The 17,718-nt window shown below is 40.6% G+C and overlaps 1 protein-coding gene across 4 annotated transcripts in view; it reads left to right on the top strand.

The window, feature by feature from the left end:
• Positions 1-17,718, top strand: part of EXOC4 (exocyst complex component 4) — an 823,024-nt gene that overhangs the window by 17,456 nt on the left and 787,850 nt on the right. For all 4 annotated transcript variants that reach the window (XM_033193639.1, XM_033193641.1, XM_033193640.1 and 1 more), the window contains exon 2: positions 5,409-5,598. In XM_033193639.1, the coding sequence (XP_033049530.1) occupies positions 5,409-5,598 (190 nt within the window). The remainder of the gene's footprint in view (positions 1-5,408; positions 5,599-17,718) is intronic.

Raw genomic sequence — 17,718 nt, 5'->3', positions numbered from 1 at the left:
CTGTGCCTCACTTTCACCTTCCTTTCCCAACATGTAAGACACAGGGATGTCCTAAATTTGTAATACATGTAAATTTCTGCATTTAGTTTTAAAATTTCACAAGTGGAGGATGAATGAGGGTTGACTTGTCGACACTTACTGTCAAAGGGATCTTGGATAATTTTTGGACTATATTTTTTTAAAATGCAATGTAGTTTTAGGCTATATTATTAGAAATATAGTGTTCATGTTGTGGGATATAAAACCTCTTTCCATTTGGAAGTATGTTGTGTTCACTTCTCAGCACATCTGAGAGGCAGGTTAGTGAAGCCATTAAGAGCCATATGGCCCAGGTTTGAGGTCAGACTCTGCTCCTTAAAGACTGTGCCTTGAATAAAAAACTCAATCTCTTTATCTCTACAAAGAGGGATAAGTATGGTACTGATATGGTTTGGCTGTGTCTGCATCGACATCTCATCTTGAATTTTAACTCCTACAATTCCCACGTGTCGTGGGAGCAACTCAGTAGGGGTTGATTGAATTGAGGAGGTCTCTCCTTGCTGCACTGTTCTTGTGATAGTGAATGAGTTTCACGAGATCTGATGGCTTTAAAAAGGGGAGTCCCTGCACAAGCCCTATTCTCTTGTCTGCTGCCATGTGATACGTGCCTTTCACTTTCACCTTTCACCATGAGGCCTCCCCAGCCACGTGGAATTGTAAGTCCAGTAAACCTCTTTCTTTTGTAAATTGCCCAGTCTCGGGTGTGTTTTTATCAGCAGCATGAAAACAGATTAATACAGGTACCTACCTTATAAGGATGTTTTTGCAATAAATTAATTAATATGTGTAAACCACTTAGATTAATGCCTGGCACATAGTAAGTTCTATGTGAGTGTTACCTGTTTCCGAGGGGACTTCAGATGAAAGCAAAAAGGATGGTGGGCTGTTGGAAGTCATGATATGGAAGAAACAGTTGAAGAAATTGGAGGTGCGTAACCCAAGAAAGAACTATCGAAAGTCCTTTACCATTTAAAGGGAAATTTTATGGAAGAAGGAATAGACATTTTTTGTGTTACAGAAAAAGATGGGACTAGGATCAATGGGTAGAAATGATAAAGAGGCTGATTTTATTTGATTTTAATGGAAGGCTTTATAATAAGTAAAGCTGTTCAAAATTGCAGTGAATTGCTTTGTGAACTGGTAGAGCTCTGCATTGCACAGAGGCTTAGAAGGCTGAAGAGAGGTTCATGACCTGACTGGTGGAGTGAGCTCAATGACAAGTGTTCTTTTCTGCACTGCTGTCTGTTCAGGTTAAGGGACTAGTGATAATCCCACACTGAAATTTGCTGGGATTTGCTAGCGTGCATTGAGAACTTTCCCTAGAATTAGTCAGCTCTTTCATGCTTTTCTTTCTTTTTCTTTTTGAGATGGAGTCTCACTCTGTTGCCCAGGCTGAAGTGCAATGGTGCGATCTCGGCTCACTGCAACTTCTGCCTCCTGGGTTCGAGTGATTCTCCTGCCTCAGCCTCCAGAGTAACTGGGACAACAGGCACAGGCCATTGCGCCTGGCTGATTTTTTATATTTTTAGTAGAGACAGGGTTTCACCGTATTGGCCAGGCTGATCTCGAATTCCTGACCTTGTGATCCGCCCTCCTTGGCCTCCCAAATTGCTGGGATTACAGGTGTGAACCACCGCGCCTGGCCTCTCATGCTTTTATGGTCTATCATTTATTCATTTTTATTGAATATTTATCTCAGACAAATATTTATTGTCTGAGACATTGTATTTCTGCTCTCATATTGCAGAAAAGAAAACAGAGCTTGGAAATAAATATTCACTGCCTGCTGTTGCTTGGCACCATGCATTCAATCCTTGAAGGAACCCAATGACTTAGATTTTATTATTGTTGGGAGATTATTCTCCTCAGGTCTCTTATGTTTCTGCAGTTCTTGTGAGCCAAGCACTGATTGCCCTTTGTTTTAGGTTATTTTTCCAAGGATGTTTGTTTAGCAAACAGCGTTGGAAGATAGAGATGGTCTCTCACTCCAGAGCAAGGGGCAGGTGTGTTTCCAGTCCAGTCTCTGAGCTTAGATTCAGTTTTTGGAGCTCGGAGTTCTTCTCCAGAAGCTGCCTATGTGGGCAGGCTTCTCTTTGGGCCCATCTGCCTGACCCTTGTGGGATTCGGGGACGAGGGGAACTGATGTGAACATGCTGCACTTACGCCGCTTGCTGTGCTATGAGTGTGATCAAGTCTTCTGGATTTGAGGAGCTCCAGGAATTTTGTGTCTTCTGCCAGCACCTGTGAAACTGTGGCTAACCTCTTAGCTTGCAAGTAGGATAAAATCTCAACCTTCACCATTCTTGACATTAAGGAGGAATAAAGTGAGAACCAGAGAGTTTAAACCTAATGCCCAGAGTTAAGTGATCTAGTATTTTGGGGGCGGTGGGATTTTAACTTTTGTCTTCAGAGGGTGTACTTTTTATTATATTGTGGAAAAACGCTACTGCCTTTGCTGCTGCTATTACTACTGTTATTACTAGAACAATAATAGCTAACGACAACCACCAACATTTGTTGAGTGCTAATGACATACCAGGCCTTGTTTGATCTCATATAATTCTCACTAACAACCCTATGTGGAAGGTATCTTAGTATTTTCACTTTATAGATGAGCAAAATGAGATGCTATTACTAAGGTCATGAGTAGTCAGTATGGTGGAGCCACGATTCTAACCCAGGCAGCTTTACTCTGCCTGAAGAGACACCACTCTGTAGCTGTTAGGAGTGCAATCTGAAAGCAGACCAACCTGGGTTTAAAATCCCCATACTATTCCTAACCTTCATTGTGTGAGGTGGTGTAAATTAATGTAACTCTTTAAATCTCAGCTGTTTCATCTGTAAAAAGAGGGGAGGGAATAATAATAGGACCTACTCCAAAGGCCTGTTATGAGGATTAAACATACATTCTATAAAATGTGCAACACAGCTGGCTCCTGGCAGCTAGTAAGCCTCTCTAAATATTAGCGGCTATTATTATTTTTATTATCCTTGCTGCCTTTTCTCTAATTAAAAAAAAAAGCTTTAATAGTTTTGCACTCTGAGTTCTGTAATGTAAATATTTTTCACTAAAGACAAAATATTATTCATCCCAGTTTACATCAAGAGGATACATTTCAAATATGGGGCAAAGCTGGCACAGGGTATTTCTTACATAAATATTTTCTTGAAAAAGGAAAATAGGAGGCAAACTCCCCAGTAGACCCAATTTACTCTCTAATCTTCATTTTAGTAATCCTTTCTATTCCCTAAATAACTCCTAATGATCTAGTAATGTGTTCACAGTGACAGCTGATGCCAGAGAAGGTGTCCTCTCTGGGCCTGACATTTTCCTTAATGGTAATTCTAACTAGTTAAGGTAAACAATGTGAAATGTTATATTTTTTCCACAAATGGTAGTGGAGCGGAAATCATGAAAAGCCTTGTAAAGATGGCAGACTGATTTGGTGTAGCTTTGCCAATTCTGTGACTGCTGTTACACGGGGAAATAATAGAGTTCAACATCTAGGAACCCTTACCTTTGGGACAGTTGATAAATTGAAGGCATTTTCTGATTATGCTTTACTTTAGATTAACAGCCTGGAAGTTTCAGATTTAAAGAGCAAAGTTGTGTATCATTAAAACAAGAAGAAGACATGATACATGCTAAGCTGCTCTGTACCCAAATATTGCAAGTAATCTTGGTAGCTCTATCTTTGAAGCCTAGTTTCGCTTACATTCTCCTTTCTGATTTACTTTAATAGTCAAACACTTGGGTGGTATTCTCTACCTGCAAGAAACCTTGGAAGTAGTCTGGTTTAGGGTCACCAGTTTACAAATGAGGAAACAGGATCTCTCATGTAAAGGCTTTAAATCAAGTCTTGTGGTTCCCAGTAGTGTTCCTTTCCGGAGCATCGCACACTGTCCTTAGTGGCTTTTGCACTTAGCTTCTTTGCCTTCGTTCCTGCCATCCCCCTACCTGTATTCATGATAGAGCTGATCTTTTGGCATCCCTAACACCTAACAAAAAGAATTATAAAATTCTTTTTGGAGGTTAGATTGAAGTCAGAGACTGGCCTGAATTTCCCTATAAATTGAAAAAGGAGTTTTATATATTGTGTGGCTCATGAATTAAGATCCTTTGCTCTAAATGACAATTCAGAGCAGACTATTGTACAGTATTTTGCTTGCAAATATCTAGAAGTGGATATGTGATTAATTTGCTGACAGACCATCTCTGAAAGCAGTTCTAATGATGGACTTATAATTGATGGTATCCATCATTGAGAACCTAAAATATCCCCCTCCCTAAATTAAAAAAGATAAATGAAATAAACTAGGCTGAATGTATAAGCTGACAAATCTGAGGGAATTTAATGAAACTCTAAATTACCACAGCCAACAGATAAGAGGAAAAGGTTCCTTTGTTACTGATTATAATACTAAATTAAAAAAAATTATCCGAGAAAGATAGTAGAGGAAACAAAGATCTGTGGTCCATGTATCAAACGAAGTTATTGAAATATTTTTAATAAGTATATCTATCTCATTCCCTGGTTATTGTTGATTCATATCAATCTTGTTAGTGCTGTTTGAGGACTAGTAAGTGCAGGAACTGTCCTGTAGGATACATTAGATGACTGCTGTTGTAAGAGATTTTAGAATTCATATGACCTTATTTCCAGACTGCTGGGGGCTCCATACCAAATTCAGGTCATTCAAATGAGCTTTTTGGAAGGTGGTTCCTCAGTGTATAAGTAATTGTATCCATTACTGTGCTTTCAGCTATGTATGAAAAAGACCAGCTGAAAGTGACTTAAACAATGGATATTTATTATCTCCCCTAACAAGGAGTCCTGAGGTAAGGCCGCTGCAGGGCTGCTTTGGTGACCAGGGACATAGTGATAGCTTGGCATTCCTCCTGGCTTTTCCTTCTGCGGTTACTCAGACCCACGGCTGAAGTGTCTGAGTATCTTATCTTTGTACAGTGATACCTAGGGTTGGGAAAGGGACCTTTTCTTGTTATTATTCTTGCAGAAAATTGTTCCTAGTACTTCCTTAGGTCTGTCTCATTGACCAGACTTGTCACTGATAAGGAGAATGGAACAGTTCACTCAAATCAAGAGTTACCCAGTCTCTTGAACCGTTGCTGCCTGCCTGCTAGCTGATTAAAATCAGTTCTAATGCCAGTGACAGAGGAGAAGGGCCCCTTGGATAGGCAACAACAAATCCACTTAGATGGGCTATTGGAATTTACTGTGAAGGAAGTTTTGTGTTTTGTGTTTGTAACTTACTTCATTTCCTAGTTAGTAAGATGAATGTGCTTCACCTTTCTTTTGCATTTTACTTTCAAGTTTTACTCAGCTTGATATACTCTCTGCCTTCACCAGGACTCTGTCTACTAGTGATGATGTCGAAGACAGGGAAAATGAGAAGGGTCGCCTTGAAGAAGCCTACGAGAAATGTGACCGTGACCTGGATGAATTGATTGTGCAGCACTACACAGAATTGACGACAGCCATTCGCACATACCAGAGCATCACAGAGCGCATCACTAACTCCCGAAATAAAATAAAGCAGGTATTCCTCCCTTTTTGTCCGGTGATGGCAGCACTTCCTGTCAGTATAGGCGTTGCAGCTTGGAGAGGAGCCATGGTAGTGGCTAATGGTCATTCATAAGTGATTCAAAATGCTGCTTTTCAGGAGTTCTGGAGGTATCTGGAAAGGCTGGCTGGGAAAGACCACAGAAGGCATCCTCGGGTGATTTCTCCCCTCCGCTGTGTCTTATCATTGGTTCTGCCATTATTTCTCACTGCAGTGTGGAAGGAGACAAGCAAGATGGCCTCCATTTGCTTGTGTCTTACGGTCCATCCCTAACAAACTAGTAGGCATACTGGCCCTTGTATTCTCCATTCTCATTCTAGCAGTTATTCCTGTACTTCACACGTCTAAACAACAAAGCATAATATTCGGACCGTTGAGTCAGTGCCTATTCTGAATCTTAGTGGCCGACCTATTTACACTCACATGAATTGGAGGGCAGCCAGCTGAATGCCCTTTTATCGGAATCTAAACCACAGAAGAGAGTATGTCTCCTACATTGAAGTTGGTGTGATTTGCCTGCATTTATTGTGCATTCTTGGTATTTTTTGTGAAGTGAAGAAAATTTAAGCTACAGATTATTTAAACATAAAATGAAATGTTTATGAAAACAATTTTTTTTTTAGAGATGGAGCTTTGCTGTGTTGCCCAGGCTAGAGTGCAGTAGTGCCTCACTGAAGCCTTGAACTCCTGGGCTCAAGCAATCCTCCTGCCTCAGTCTCCCAAAGTGCTGGGATTATAGGTGTGACCCACCATGCCTGGCAAAAAAGCAAAATTCTTGAATATCATGCTTTAGTTGTGACCAATGTGTATTAATTTTTTTTTTTTTTTAAGTGTTTGAGATGGAGTCTCACTCTGTTGCTCAGGCTGGAGTGAGTGCAGTGGCATGATCTCGGCTCACTGCAAGCTCTGCCTCCCGAGTTCATACCATTCTCCTGCCTCAGCCTCCTGAGCAGCAGCTGGGACTGCAGGTGCCTGCCACCGCGCCTGGCTAATTTTTTTTTGTATTTTTAGTAGAGACGGGGTTTCACCGTGTTAGCCAGGATGGTCTCGATCTCCTGACCTCGTGATCCTCCCGCCTGGGCCTCCCAAAGTGCTGGGATTACAGGCATGAGCCACCGCACCCTGCCATTAATTTTTATTTTGTAGTTTTCTTTTCATGTTTTGGAACAATTTTTCTTTTATTTGTTATTTTTCTCCCTTTTTCTCCTCCTTCCTTTCTTCCTTCCCCCACCTTCTTTCTCCCCTTCTCTCTCTTCTCCTACCCCATCTTGCTCCCTGCCCCCACTTTCTTCCTTTTGCATTAGGTCCTAGAGAAAAATCTTGGTTCTTGGGTACTATTGCCTTTTGTACCTAAAGGATAAAATGGTTTTGTAAGGAGTATTTTCACAATTGGGCAAAGGATGAACTGATCAAATAAGGATTATGTAGTATAACATTATAGTTATGTGGTTTTTAACTGTATATTTTGAGATCACTCCTTTAATACCGCTCAGTACTACCCTGTGATAAATAACAATAATTGCCACCACTTACTGAACACTGAGTCTTTGCAAGGGATGATTATGTCCAATCATCTCAATGAATTTAGAATTTGAACTCTAATCTCCCTGATTCTAAAGCCTTTGATGCTGATTTTCAGGCATTTTTAAAGCAGCAGAAACTTTTTTTTTTTTGGGTGATATTTTGTAGAATACCAGCATATCAATCATTAGGAGAGGCAATGCTCTCCTCTTATTTGGTTTTGGGGTGAGAGGTCTAAAGCATCATGCTTGGTTCTCCCCACTACTGTGGGACTGAGGCATGCATAGACCGTGATTTAAAATTCACTGCCCTATGCTATGAGATTGGTTAGGGGACTGTCTGGCCTGTATCTGCCCAGTAACAGCTGTGCATATGGCATCTTCATGTTTTGTTTTGTGTCCATTAGGTCTTTTATTATGATTTTGTGAGCAGATATATAAATTATGCTTCTACAAATACTGATGATATATGACTTTCAATGTCTAAGAGTCTAGTTCCAGAATCAGTATGCTCTTAACCTTTTTGGAAGCCACATGTTGACCTCTCTACATTTTAAAATTAACTGGGCATTTTTTTTTTTTTTTTTTTTTTGAGGCAGAGTTTCATTCTTGTTGCCCAGACTGAAGTGCAATTGTGCAATCTCAGCTCACCTCTACCTCCACCTCCTGGGTTCAAGTGATTCTCTTGCCTCAGCCTCCCGAGTAGCTGGGATTACAGGCATGCGTCACCATGCCTGGCTATAACTGGGCATTTTTGAAAGGGATACTATAAATGTTTGCCTTTACAAGTGCTGAGTTCATCCTATGGATTTATCTATGAAACTTGGTAAAGTTATAGATCACTTGCTCTAGATTTAAAGTAAACTGTAATCCATTTTAACCCAATATACTAAGCTCAGGAGGGGTCGGTGAATGTATAGAGCTGCTGACCTTCTGGCCTTGCCTTGGGTAATCACAGCAAAGGTGAAGGACCTCATGGTATTTGTGTTTTCTGATTAGTCTGGTTGACTGAAAAGACATTGTCCTAATCTCACGGGAAGCACCAGCAGTGATTTCTGCTTTGCTTCCCATCACTCTGAGTCAGTAGCATCTTTGCTGCAAACAAACAATGTTCTCCTGATACTGAAAAAGAGCCTCGTCTTGATCATTTCACATTTGTTTTAGTAGCCACATTTCTGACCGTCCTCATTTTCAGTATGCTAGAGTTTTGAGCAAAAGAAAATAACAAAACTATTATATCTGATAGTTGTCAAGAAAGTAAATGTCATACTATTCTGGGTTATGAATTAGCTTCAGTATTGGGAAGATAAATAAAAGGTCAAAGCTCTTTTCAAAAGAGCCTTTAATAATTGATTAATGGGAAAATAAAAGTGTTGGGGGAAAACGAAAATGAATTTGTTTTTGACAATTTTGTACCATGACAGTCCATTTCTTATCACCAAGGAAACACTGATGTTTTCTCACTAATCTTTTCCTGTCATTTTTGGCTTTTAATTGCACTTTGGATTATATATGAAATATAGGTATGTATTTTTTTAAAGTGAAAACATGGATGATTCAGTAACAATTGGGCTACGTTATCTCAGAGCCAAGCAAGATGCTGAGAATGTGTAGATCTGAGTTGAAATTTTCTTTGTGTTCTCTGCCAAAAGAATAAGCATTCATGCAGCAAATATCTGTTGAGTGCCCGCTACGTTGCTGGTTCTGTTTTAGGTGCTAGGGCTGCACAAATGGGAAACACCAGTTCCTGTCCTCATGGAGCTTATGTGCAAATGAGAGGATAGAAAACGAACAAATAGATAATGTTGAATAACATTTATGTAGTCTCTATGTATTGAGTGTCTACTTTGTGTTGAGGATTGTTCTAGATTTTCAGGTATAGAAGTGAAGAAAACACAAATTTTTTTTTATTTTTTATTATACTTTAAGTTCTAGGGTACATGTGCACAACGTGCAGGTTTGTTACATATGTATACATGTGCCATGTTGGTGTGCTACACCCATTAACTCGTCATTTATATTAGGTATATCTCCTAATGCTATCCCTCCCTCCTCCCCCCTCCCCACAATAGGCCCTGGTGTGTGATGTTCCCTTTCCTGTGTCCAAGTGATCTCATTGTTCAATTCCCACCTATGAATGAGAACATGCGGTGTTTGGTTTTCTGTTCTTGAGATAGTTTGCTTCCAGCTGCATCCATGCCCCTACAAAGGACACGAACTCATCCTTTTTTATGACTGTATAGTATTCCATGGTGTATATGTGCCACATTTTCTTAATCCAGTCTGTCACTGATGGACATTTGGGTTGATTCCAAGTCTTTGCTATCGTGAATGGTGCCGCAATAAACACGTGTGCATGTGTCTTTATAGCAGCATGATTTATAATCCTTTGGGTATATCCCCAGTAATGGGATGGCTGGGTCAAATGGTATTTCTAGTTCTAGATCCCTGAGGAACCGCCACACTGTTTTCCACAATGGTTGAAGTAGTTTGCAGTCCCATCAGCAGTGTTAAAAGTGTTCCTATTTCTCCACATCCTCTCCAGCACCTGTTGTTTCCTGACTTTTTAATGATTGCCATTCTAACTGGGAAAACACAAATATTTCTGTCCTTGTGGAGCTTACATTCTACTCGGGGGAGACAGACTATAGACTATAAGTGAATATATGAGTAAAGTGTGGTATAGCAGATGGTGAGAAGTGCTACACACACCCCCACCCCCCCACCAAGGAGGGGAGACTAGGGAGTTCCTGTTTTAGCTGGGTTGGCCAGACAGGGCTTCACTGAGGTACTATATGAGCCAACATCTGAAGGAGGTTAGGGAGAGTGTCAGGAAGAGCATTCCAGGAGGAAAGGACACAGGTGCCCAGATGCTAAGGCAGGGACATGATTGGAGGTTGGGAGCAGCAGCAAGGTGGTTGGTGAGGTTGAAGCAAAATGAGGCATGGGGAGAGTGGCAGGAGAGAGATGAGAGAGCTAGGGCATGTGGTGTGGTGGATGGGTGGGTGGAAGTCACGTAGGGTCTTGTAGGTCACTGGAAAGACATTGATTTTAACTATCAGTATTGATTGTAAGGCTTTGAGCACAGGAATAACATGGTGTGGCTAACATTTTAAAAGGCCCACTCTAGCTGCTGTGCTGGGAATAGATTTCAGTGGGGACCAAGGCAAATGAAGATGTTCCTATTTGTCCATTGCCACTTTTTAAAGCTTGAGACCACAGAACTGTTTATGCTTCCCATTTGAGACAGAGTCTGTCTCCATCACCCGGGCTGGTGTGCAGTAGCACCATCATGAGTCACCATAGCCTCGATCTCCCAGACTCAGGTGATCCTCTTGCCTCAGCCTTCTGAGTAGTTGGGACCATAGGTGCGTTCCACCATGCCTGGCTAATATTTGATTTTTTTGCAGGGACTGGGTCTCTGTATGTTGCCCAGAATAGTCTCATACTCCATCAAGTGATCCTTCTGCCTTGGTCTCCTAAAGTGCTGGGATTAGAGGTGTTAGCCACTGTGCGTGGCCTACACATCTCATTTTTTGACATTACTTTCATATATTGATTTATATTATATTGGTAGATTCTATGTTTTTGAGGATAAAAATGAGCTGACAGATGGATTTAACTTTCTTCCCTGATGGTCCAAGCTTTTTTAAAAAAAAATTTAATTATTGATTTATTTTAGAGATAGGGTTTCACTGTGTTGTCTAGGCGGGAGTGCAGTGGTGCCATCATAGCTCACTGCAGCCTCAAACTCCTGAGCTCAAGGGATCCTCCTGCCTCAGCCTCTTGAGTAGCTGGGATCACAAGCACTCACTACCATGCCTAGCTAATTTTAAAATTGTTTTTGTAGAGTCGAGATCTCAACAGAAGGCTCATAGGCTCAGCCTTGATACCATGTACAATTGATCAGGTCAAGTAATGTGGACGATAAGCAAAATAATTGGGCAGTTCTATTACTTTTGAATGCATTGTAAACTTTCTCAAAATGAGATGTTATTGCATTGGTAAACCTCCAATTCCATAGGTCTTGCCAGTTCTCTCATAATAATGACCGACCAGCTTATTATAGCGGCAGCACCAAAATAGATGGATATGAGTTGAGACAAATTGGGGATTTGGGCCAAATGAATTGGTGTGTTTCTCTATGGTGTACTAGGTGAATGAGATGACCTCAGATTTCTTTAAAGTTACAGAGTAGTCTAATGCTTATCACTGGAGCAGGGTAGGTTGAAGGGAGATACCTGGCTTTGTTGTGATGTGCACACAAACACTTAACATTTCATCCCAATTTTGACCACCTTGTTGGTACTAGATCAAGTTTTGAATCTCATTTTTCTTGCCTATAATGAGAAATAACTGTACACGATTATTCAAGTGAAGTTGTTAGGGCTTAATCATTGAGTAATGAAACATTTATTATTTAATATATACCTAAAATAATTCTGGCTTTTAAATGAGATTATACCTTGAAAGGTAGAATTAGAACGAGGAGTAGCCTTAATATTAAAAATGTCCTAGTAGAACAACAAGGTTTGGTAGGAAGTTATTTACAACCCAAATATAAGATGGAAAATTCTAGCCACTTGTATGAGAAAGGGAGAAGGCCTTTGGTTTCTATAAATGGACATGCTAAACAGTGGGTAATAATGAGATATAATTTTAAATGTGTGCGGCACTCTAGAGCACATTAATGCAGTCGCAGGAACCATGAGGTGATCTTTGCATTAAGTTCAGGTGTGTGTGTATTTGTGTACTGTATTTAGGCTCTGCAGCTCAAAGGAAGGTATTGGAAAGCGTTGAGGGGAGCCTCTCAGAATTTCAGACCTTAGAATGGCAACTGAAAAAACCCGGGGAAAGAAAGCACAGGCAATACAAGTTTGAAGATAATTTAAAAATGATCTGTAGTTCTAAAAGGCTTTTAAACAGAACATTGAATGGTATTTCCAAGGTTTGTTCTTTCTAGGAGCTTTCTATAAGACTCCATGGAAAAAATTGGGTTGGTCTCTTATGGCAGGAGAAAACCTATGATAGTGCTTATATGTAGATTTACTTTTGCCAACAAAATTCAACAAAAACAAGACATCTCAATATTTTATACTTTTAAAATTAAGAATGATGTCAACACATTAATTTTCATTTACTATCCTTGCCTCATAGAGAATTTTTCAGGATATTTCTAGTCTATAGTTTCAATGAGCTGTTTGCACGTTGTTGTATTTTATTACAGATAATATGCATACGCAGAGGCATTCCCTCACTTCTTTATCTCTTCATTGATCCAAATTCAGTACTTTTCTTTTTTGTTTTTTTTTTTTTTTTGGAGACGGAGTCTCGCTCTGTCGCCCGGGCTGGAGTGCAGTGGCCGGATCTCAGCTCACTGCAAGCTCCGCCTCCCGGGTTTACACCATTCTCCTGCCTCAGTCTCCCGAGTAGCTGGGACTACAGGCGCCCACCACCTCGCCCGGCTAGTTTTTTGTATTTTTTAGTAGAGATGGGGTTTCACCATGTTAGCCAGGATGGTCTCGATCTCCTGACCTTGTGATCCACCCGTCTCGGCCTCCCAAAGTGCTGGGATTACAGGCTTGAGCCACTGCGCCCAGCCCAGTACTTTTCTTTTTTTTTTTTTTTTTGGAGACGGAGTCTCGCTCTGTCGCCCGGGCTGGAGTGCAGTGGCCGGATCTCAGCTCACTGCAAGCTCCGCCTCCCGGGTTTACACCATTCTCCTGCCTCAGTCTCCCGAGTAGCTGGGACTACAGGCGCCCACCACCTCGCCCGGCTAGTTTTTTGTATTTTTTAGTAGAGATGGGGTTTCACCATGTTAGCCAGGATGGTCTCGATCTCCTGACCTTGTGATCCACCCGTCTCGGCCTCCCAAAGTGCTGGGATTACAGGCTTGAGCCACTGCGCCCAGCCCAGTACTTTTCTTTTTTTTTTTTTTTTTGGAAACAGAGTCTCGCTCTGTTGCCCAAGCTGGAGTGTAATGGTGCGATCTTGGCTCACTGCAACCTCCGCCTCCCGGGTTCAAGTGATTCTCCTGCCTCACCTTCCAAAGTAGCTGGGATTATAGACACCCACCACCACACCTAGCTAATATTTATATTTTTTAGTAGAGGTGCGGTTTCACCATGTTGGCCAGGCTGGTCTTGAACTCCTGACCTCAAGTAATCTGCCCAACTTGGCCTCCCAAAGTTCTGGGGTTACAGGCAAGAGTGATCACGCCCAGCCAAATTCAGTACTTTTCTGATTTTATGACTTAAAAGTTATGACCTTCCCCAGGCCTGTGTGTATCAGCCCCTCTCACTATATATATCTCTCTGGTCTTCCTCTCACAAATGCTAAGGCAGTTTTATTCAAAGCCCCACTTTGCTTTTCTCACCCCTTTATCTTTTCCAAGAGAGGGCTGCAAAAATCTCAACTTCTCTGCCGTCTGTATCATCTCACATTTCTATTCACAATAGCCTCTTGAGCCCTGTTTTCCTTCTTTTCTCTTTTTCTAATAGTCTCTAGTTAGGGTGACTTGTAGTTTTTGTGAAATTCTAGCTATTGCTGAACAGGTGATTATGAGCAACTGTGAAGTTACTAAAACTCTGAGAAAGCAAAGGAAATTTGTTTCTGACTTGATGTCGTGGTTTGAACAACCTGACTTTTCATGCATCTGTTTAAGGAAGAAATGGAGTAACATAATTTTTCAATCTTAATTATACTTATACATTAAATAGAATGAAATGAAAATACTGTCATCACATTTATAAAAGTAAAACAGAGTTTTGAGAAATAAATGATTCAGTGTTATTTGATACTTTTCTAACATTTGAATGTTATTATTCATTGATGGGTATAGCCCTGTTTCTTCCCATTAAAAAAAATTATTTTTTAATTTAAAAAATTGACAAAAATTACGTATGTTTGTAGTAGACAGCATGGTGTTTTGAAATACATATACATTGTGGAGTGGCTAAACCAAGCTAATTAACATACACATCACCTCACATGCTTGTCAGTTATTTGTGGTGAGAATACTTAGAATCTACCTTTTCTTCAATTTTCAAGCATACAATACATTGTTATTAACTGTAGTCACCGTGTTGTACAATGGGTTTCTTGAACTTACTTCTCTTGTCTAACTGAAGTGTTGTATCATTTGACCAACATCTTCTCAACCCGTCCTCTCACTCCGAGTCCCTGGTAACTACTGCTCTACTTTCTGCTTCTATGAGTTTGACTATTTTAGATTCTACATGTAAGGGAGATGATGCAATATTCATCTTTCTGTGTCTGGCTGATTTCACTTCACATAATGTCCTCCAGGTTCATCCGTGTTGTTGCAAATGACAAGAGTTCCTTTTGTTTTTGAGACAGGGTCGCACTCTGTTGTCCAGGCTGGAGTAAATGGCGTGATCTTGGGGCTCACTATAGCCTCAACTTACTGAGCTCAGGTGATCCTCCCACCTCAGTCCCTCTGCTATCTGGGACCACAGGTGCATGCCACTATGCCCAGCTAATTTTTTGTGGAGATGGGTTTTCACCAGGTTGCCTAGGCTGGTTTCAAACCCCTGGGCTCAAGTGATCTACCCACCTCAGGCTCCCAAAGTGGTGGGATTCGGGCAGGTGTGAGCCACCATGCCCGAACAGATTTCTTTCTTTTTAAATGCTGAATGGCATTCCATTGTGCTTATACCATATTTTCTTTTTTCATTCATCTGTTGATGGATACTTAGGCTGCAGTGATCACGGGAGTGCAGATGTCTCTTTGACATATTGACTTCAATTCCTTTTGATATAGACACTGTAGTGAGATTGTTGGATCATATGGTAGTTCTGTTTTTTCATTTTTTGAGGAAACTCCATACTATTTTCCACAGTGGCTGTATTTTCCATCTTTATTGAGGTATAGTTTACATGCAGTAAAATGCCATATTTTCAGAGTGCAGTGCAATGAGTTTTGGCAAACGTATATATCACTGACTGTGTTACCATCACCCCGGAGTTCTCTCCTGCCTCTTTGGAGTCGGTTCTCTCTCACATCCTGCTCCAAGCAACTACTGATTGGAATTCTGGCACTATGGATTAGTTTTGCCTGTTCTGGAACTTTGTATGTTATGCCCTCTTTTGTGTCTAGCTTCTTTTGCTTGGCATAATGTTTTTGTGATTCTTCATTATTTCTTCCTTTTTGTGGCTGACTGACCCTATCCCCCAACTTCTAAAATAACATTTTTTTTATGACTGTGACTTTCTAATCATAAAGCAGAAACCTCAGGGCAATTTAGTATTAAAAGTTCCTGTAGTTTTTTTGGTCTGTAGCTTTGTTACCTCGGTTTAGAGAATCTTGGCGTGGTCATTTTCTACACAGCCTGATGCCAATTGTTTACCCCCAACAAATTCTGCTTCACTTTTCTTTCCATGTAGTAAGCAAAAGTGAGGAGTGAGCTGATTACATTGTACATATCCCAGTGTGAAATGACACAATTGTCTTTTTCCAATCAGATAGGAGTTTGCCAAGCTTTACTGACACCCTGTAAGTTTGTCCCCCACTCTTCGATCAAGAGCCTCGTTGGGTGTTGTATGACATAAAATTTATTTTTAACTGTTTCCATGGTAACCATTACACATAGAGGAAAAAGCTGAGAACTATATTAGCAAGGTGATATGAGCAGGATATCAGAAATCAAGATTCTAACAGATTTGAAGTAAGATTTAAAATGGAATGATTTAATAGCTGGAGTCCTTAACCTAGAGACTAAGAACTCCAGTAGAATCTAGGAATGGCTTTTAGAGAGATGCTTTTTTTTTTTGAGACAGAGTCTTGCTCTGTCACCCAGGCTGGAGTGCAGTGGTGCAATCTCAACTCACTGCAAGCTCTGCCTCCCAGGTTCGTGCCATTCTCCCGCGTCAGCCTCCGGAGTCGCTGGGACTACAGGCGCCCGCCACCACGCCCAGCTGATTTTATTTTTGTATTTTTAGTACAGAGGGGGTTTCACCTTGTTAGCCAGGATGGTCTCTATCTCCTGACCTCGTGATCTGCCCGCCTTGGCCTCCCAAAGCCCTGGGATTACAGGTGTGAGCCACCGCGGCCGGCCGGAGAGATATGTTTAAAAGTCAAATAAAGCCACAAATGATGATAAAAGACTGGACTCTCCTACCTCATCCTACCCTAGTCCCAGTTCCAACATCTCAGAGGTGCCGACTTTTACTCTTTTAGTTTTTCTTTTTTAGGTATTTCTATTTCTAATAGTATGCTTGTGCTGTGTGTGTGTTTTTTAAATGTTATGTATTAACTTCCAATTACGGAAGATGAGGCCTTAGCCCGCTTCCCAATCTCTCCTCATCCTACCACATCCTCTTCCTTCATCCTCTCTATGTAGTTCTATTCTAGTTTTGGTTAAATAGATGATCAGTGCTTGCCTTTTTATAACTACACTAATATGTACATCTAAGCCATACAGCATACTGTGATTATGTTTTTTCTTGTGTGCTCGTGTTGTTGTTTTCCTGGAGTTACTGATTGGATAGTCCTGTTACCTTTCTTCTGTATTGTGTTTCCTGGATCCCTTGTTTCTTCTCTTCTGTTTTCTCTTGTAGTGGTGGAACACATTCTTCAGTAGTTTGCTGAGATATGGTGCATACAAAGTTGAGTTTTTGAGAGCTTGCAAGCCGGAAAATGTCTTTATTCTTTCCTCATACTTGATTGATAGTTCTTCTGGGAAATAATTCTTTCTTAAAATTTTGAAGGTTTATCGTTCCTTTGTCTTGTAGCTTTTAATGTTGCTGCTGAGAGAAATCTGATGTCATTCTGATTCACAAGCCTTTGTGTAGGTCCTGGTTTTTCCTTTTTTTCTTTGACAGCTTTTGTGATTGTCTCTCTATCCCTTGTGTTCTTACATGTGAGAATAATGTGTCCTGACTTGGGCCTTTTTGCCTTCCATTTTCTTGAGCACTTGGTGTGCCTTTTCAATCTGAAAACTTAGGTTTTGGCATGTTCTGGCATTTTTTTCTTTCTTCTTTTTTTATTAAAAAAAAAAAAAAAAGAGCTGGAGTCTTGCTTTGTTGCCTAGGCTGGATGCAGTGGCACGATCATGGCTCTCTGCAGTCTCAACCTCCTGGGCTCCAGTGATCTCCTAACTCAGCCTCCTGAGTAGCTGGGACTACAGGCATGTGCCACCATATCCAGCTGATTTTTTAATTTATTGTAGAGACAGAGTCTCCCTGTGTTGCCAGAGTTGGTCTTGAACTCCTGAGCTCCAGCAGCCCTCCACCTTAGCCTCCCAAAGTGCTGGGATTATAGTAAGACACTGCCCTGGGCAGGAAGTTTTTTAAAAAAATGATTTAATGATTTAATTATTTTTTAACTTTTTTTCTCCACTCCATTTTTTTTTACTTTTCCTTACTTGGAACTCCTATCTGGTAAGTGTTGGACCTTTTGGATCAATCCCATTGTTTTGTTTTACCTCCTAACTCATTTTTTGGTGTTTTCCTATTTGGAGATTTCCTCAAGGATACCTTCTAACCTTTCAATTTGATTTTTAAAATTTCTATTTTAATTTCTAAGAGTTGTTTTTCATTTCTTGACAATGTTTAT

Source organism: Trachypithecus francoisi, unplaced genomic scaffold, assembly GCF_009764315.1.
Source record: "Trachypithecus francoisi isolate TF-2019V2 unplaced genomic scaffold, Tfra_2.0 Lachesis_group4, whole genome shotgun sequence".
Taxonomy (NCBI): Eukaryota; Metazoa; Chordata; class Mammalia; order Primates; family Cercopithecidae; genus Trachypithecus; species Trachypithecus francoisi.
This window is presented reverse-complemented; position numbering and strand designations above follow the sequence as displayed.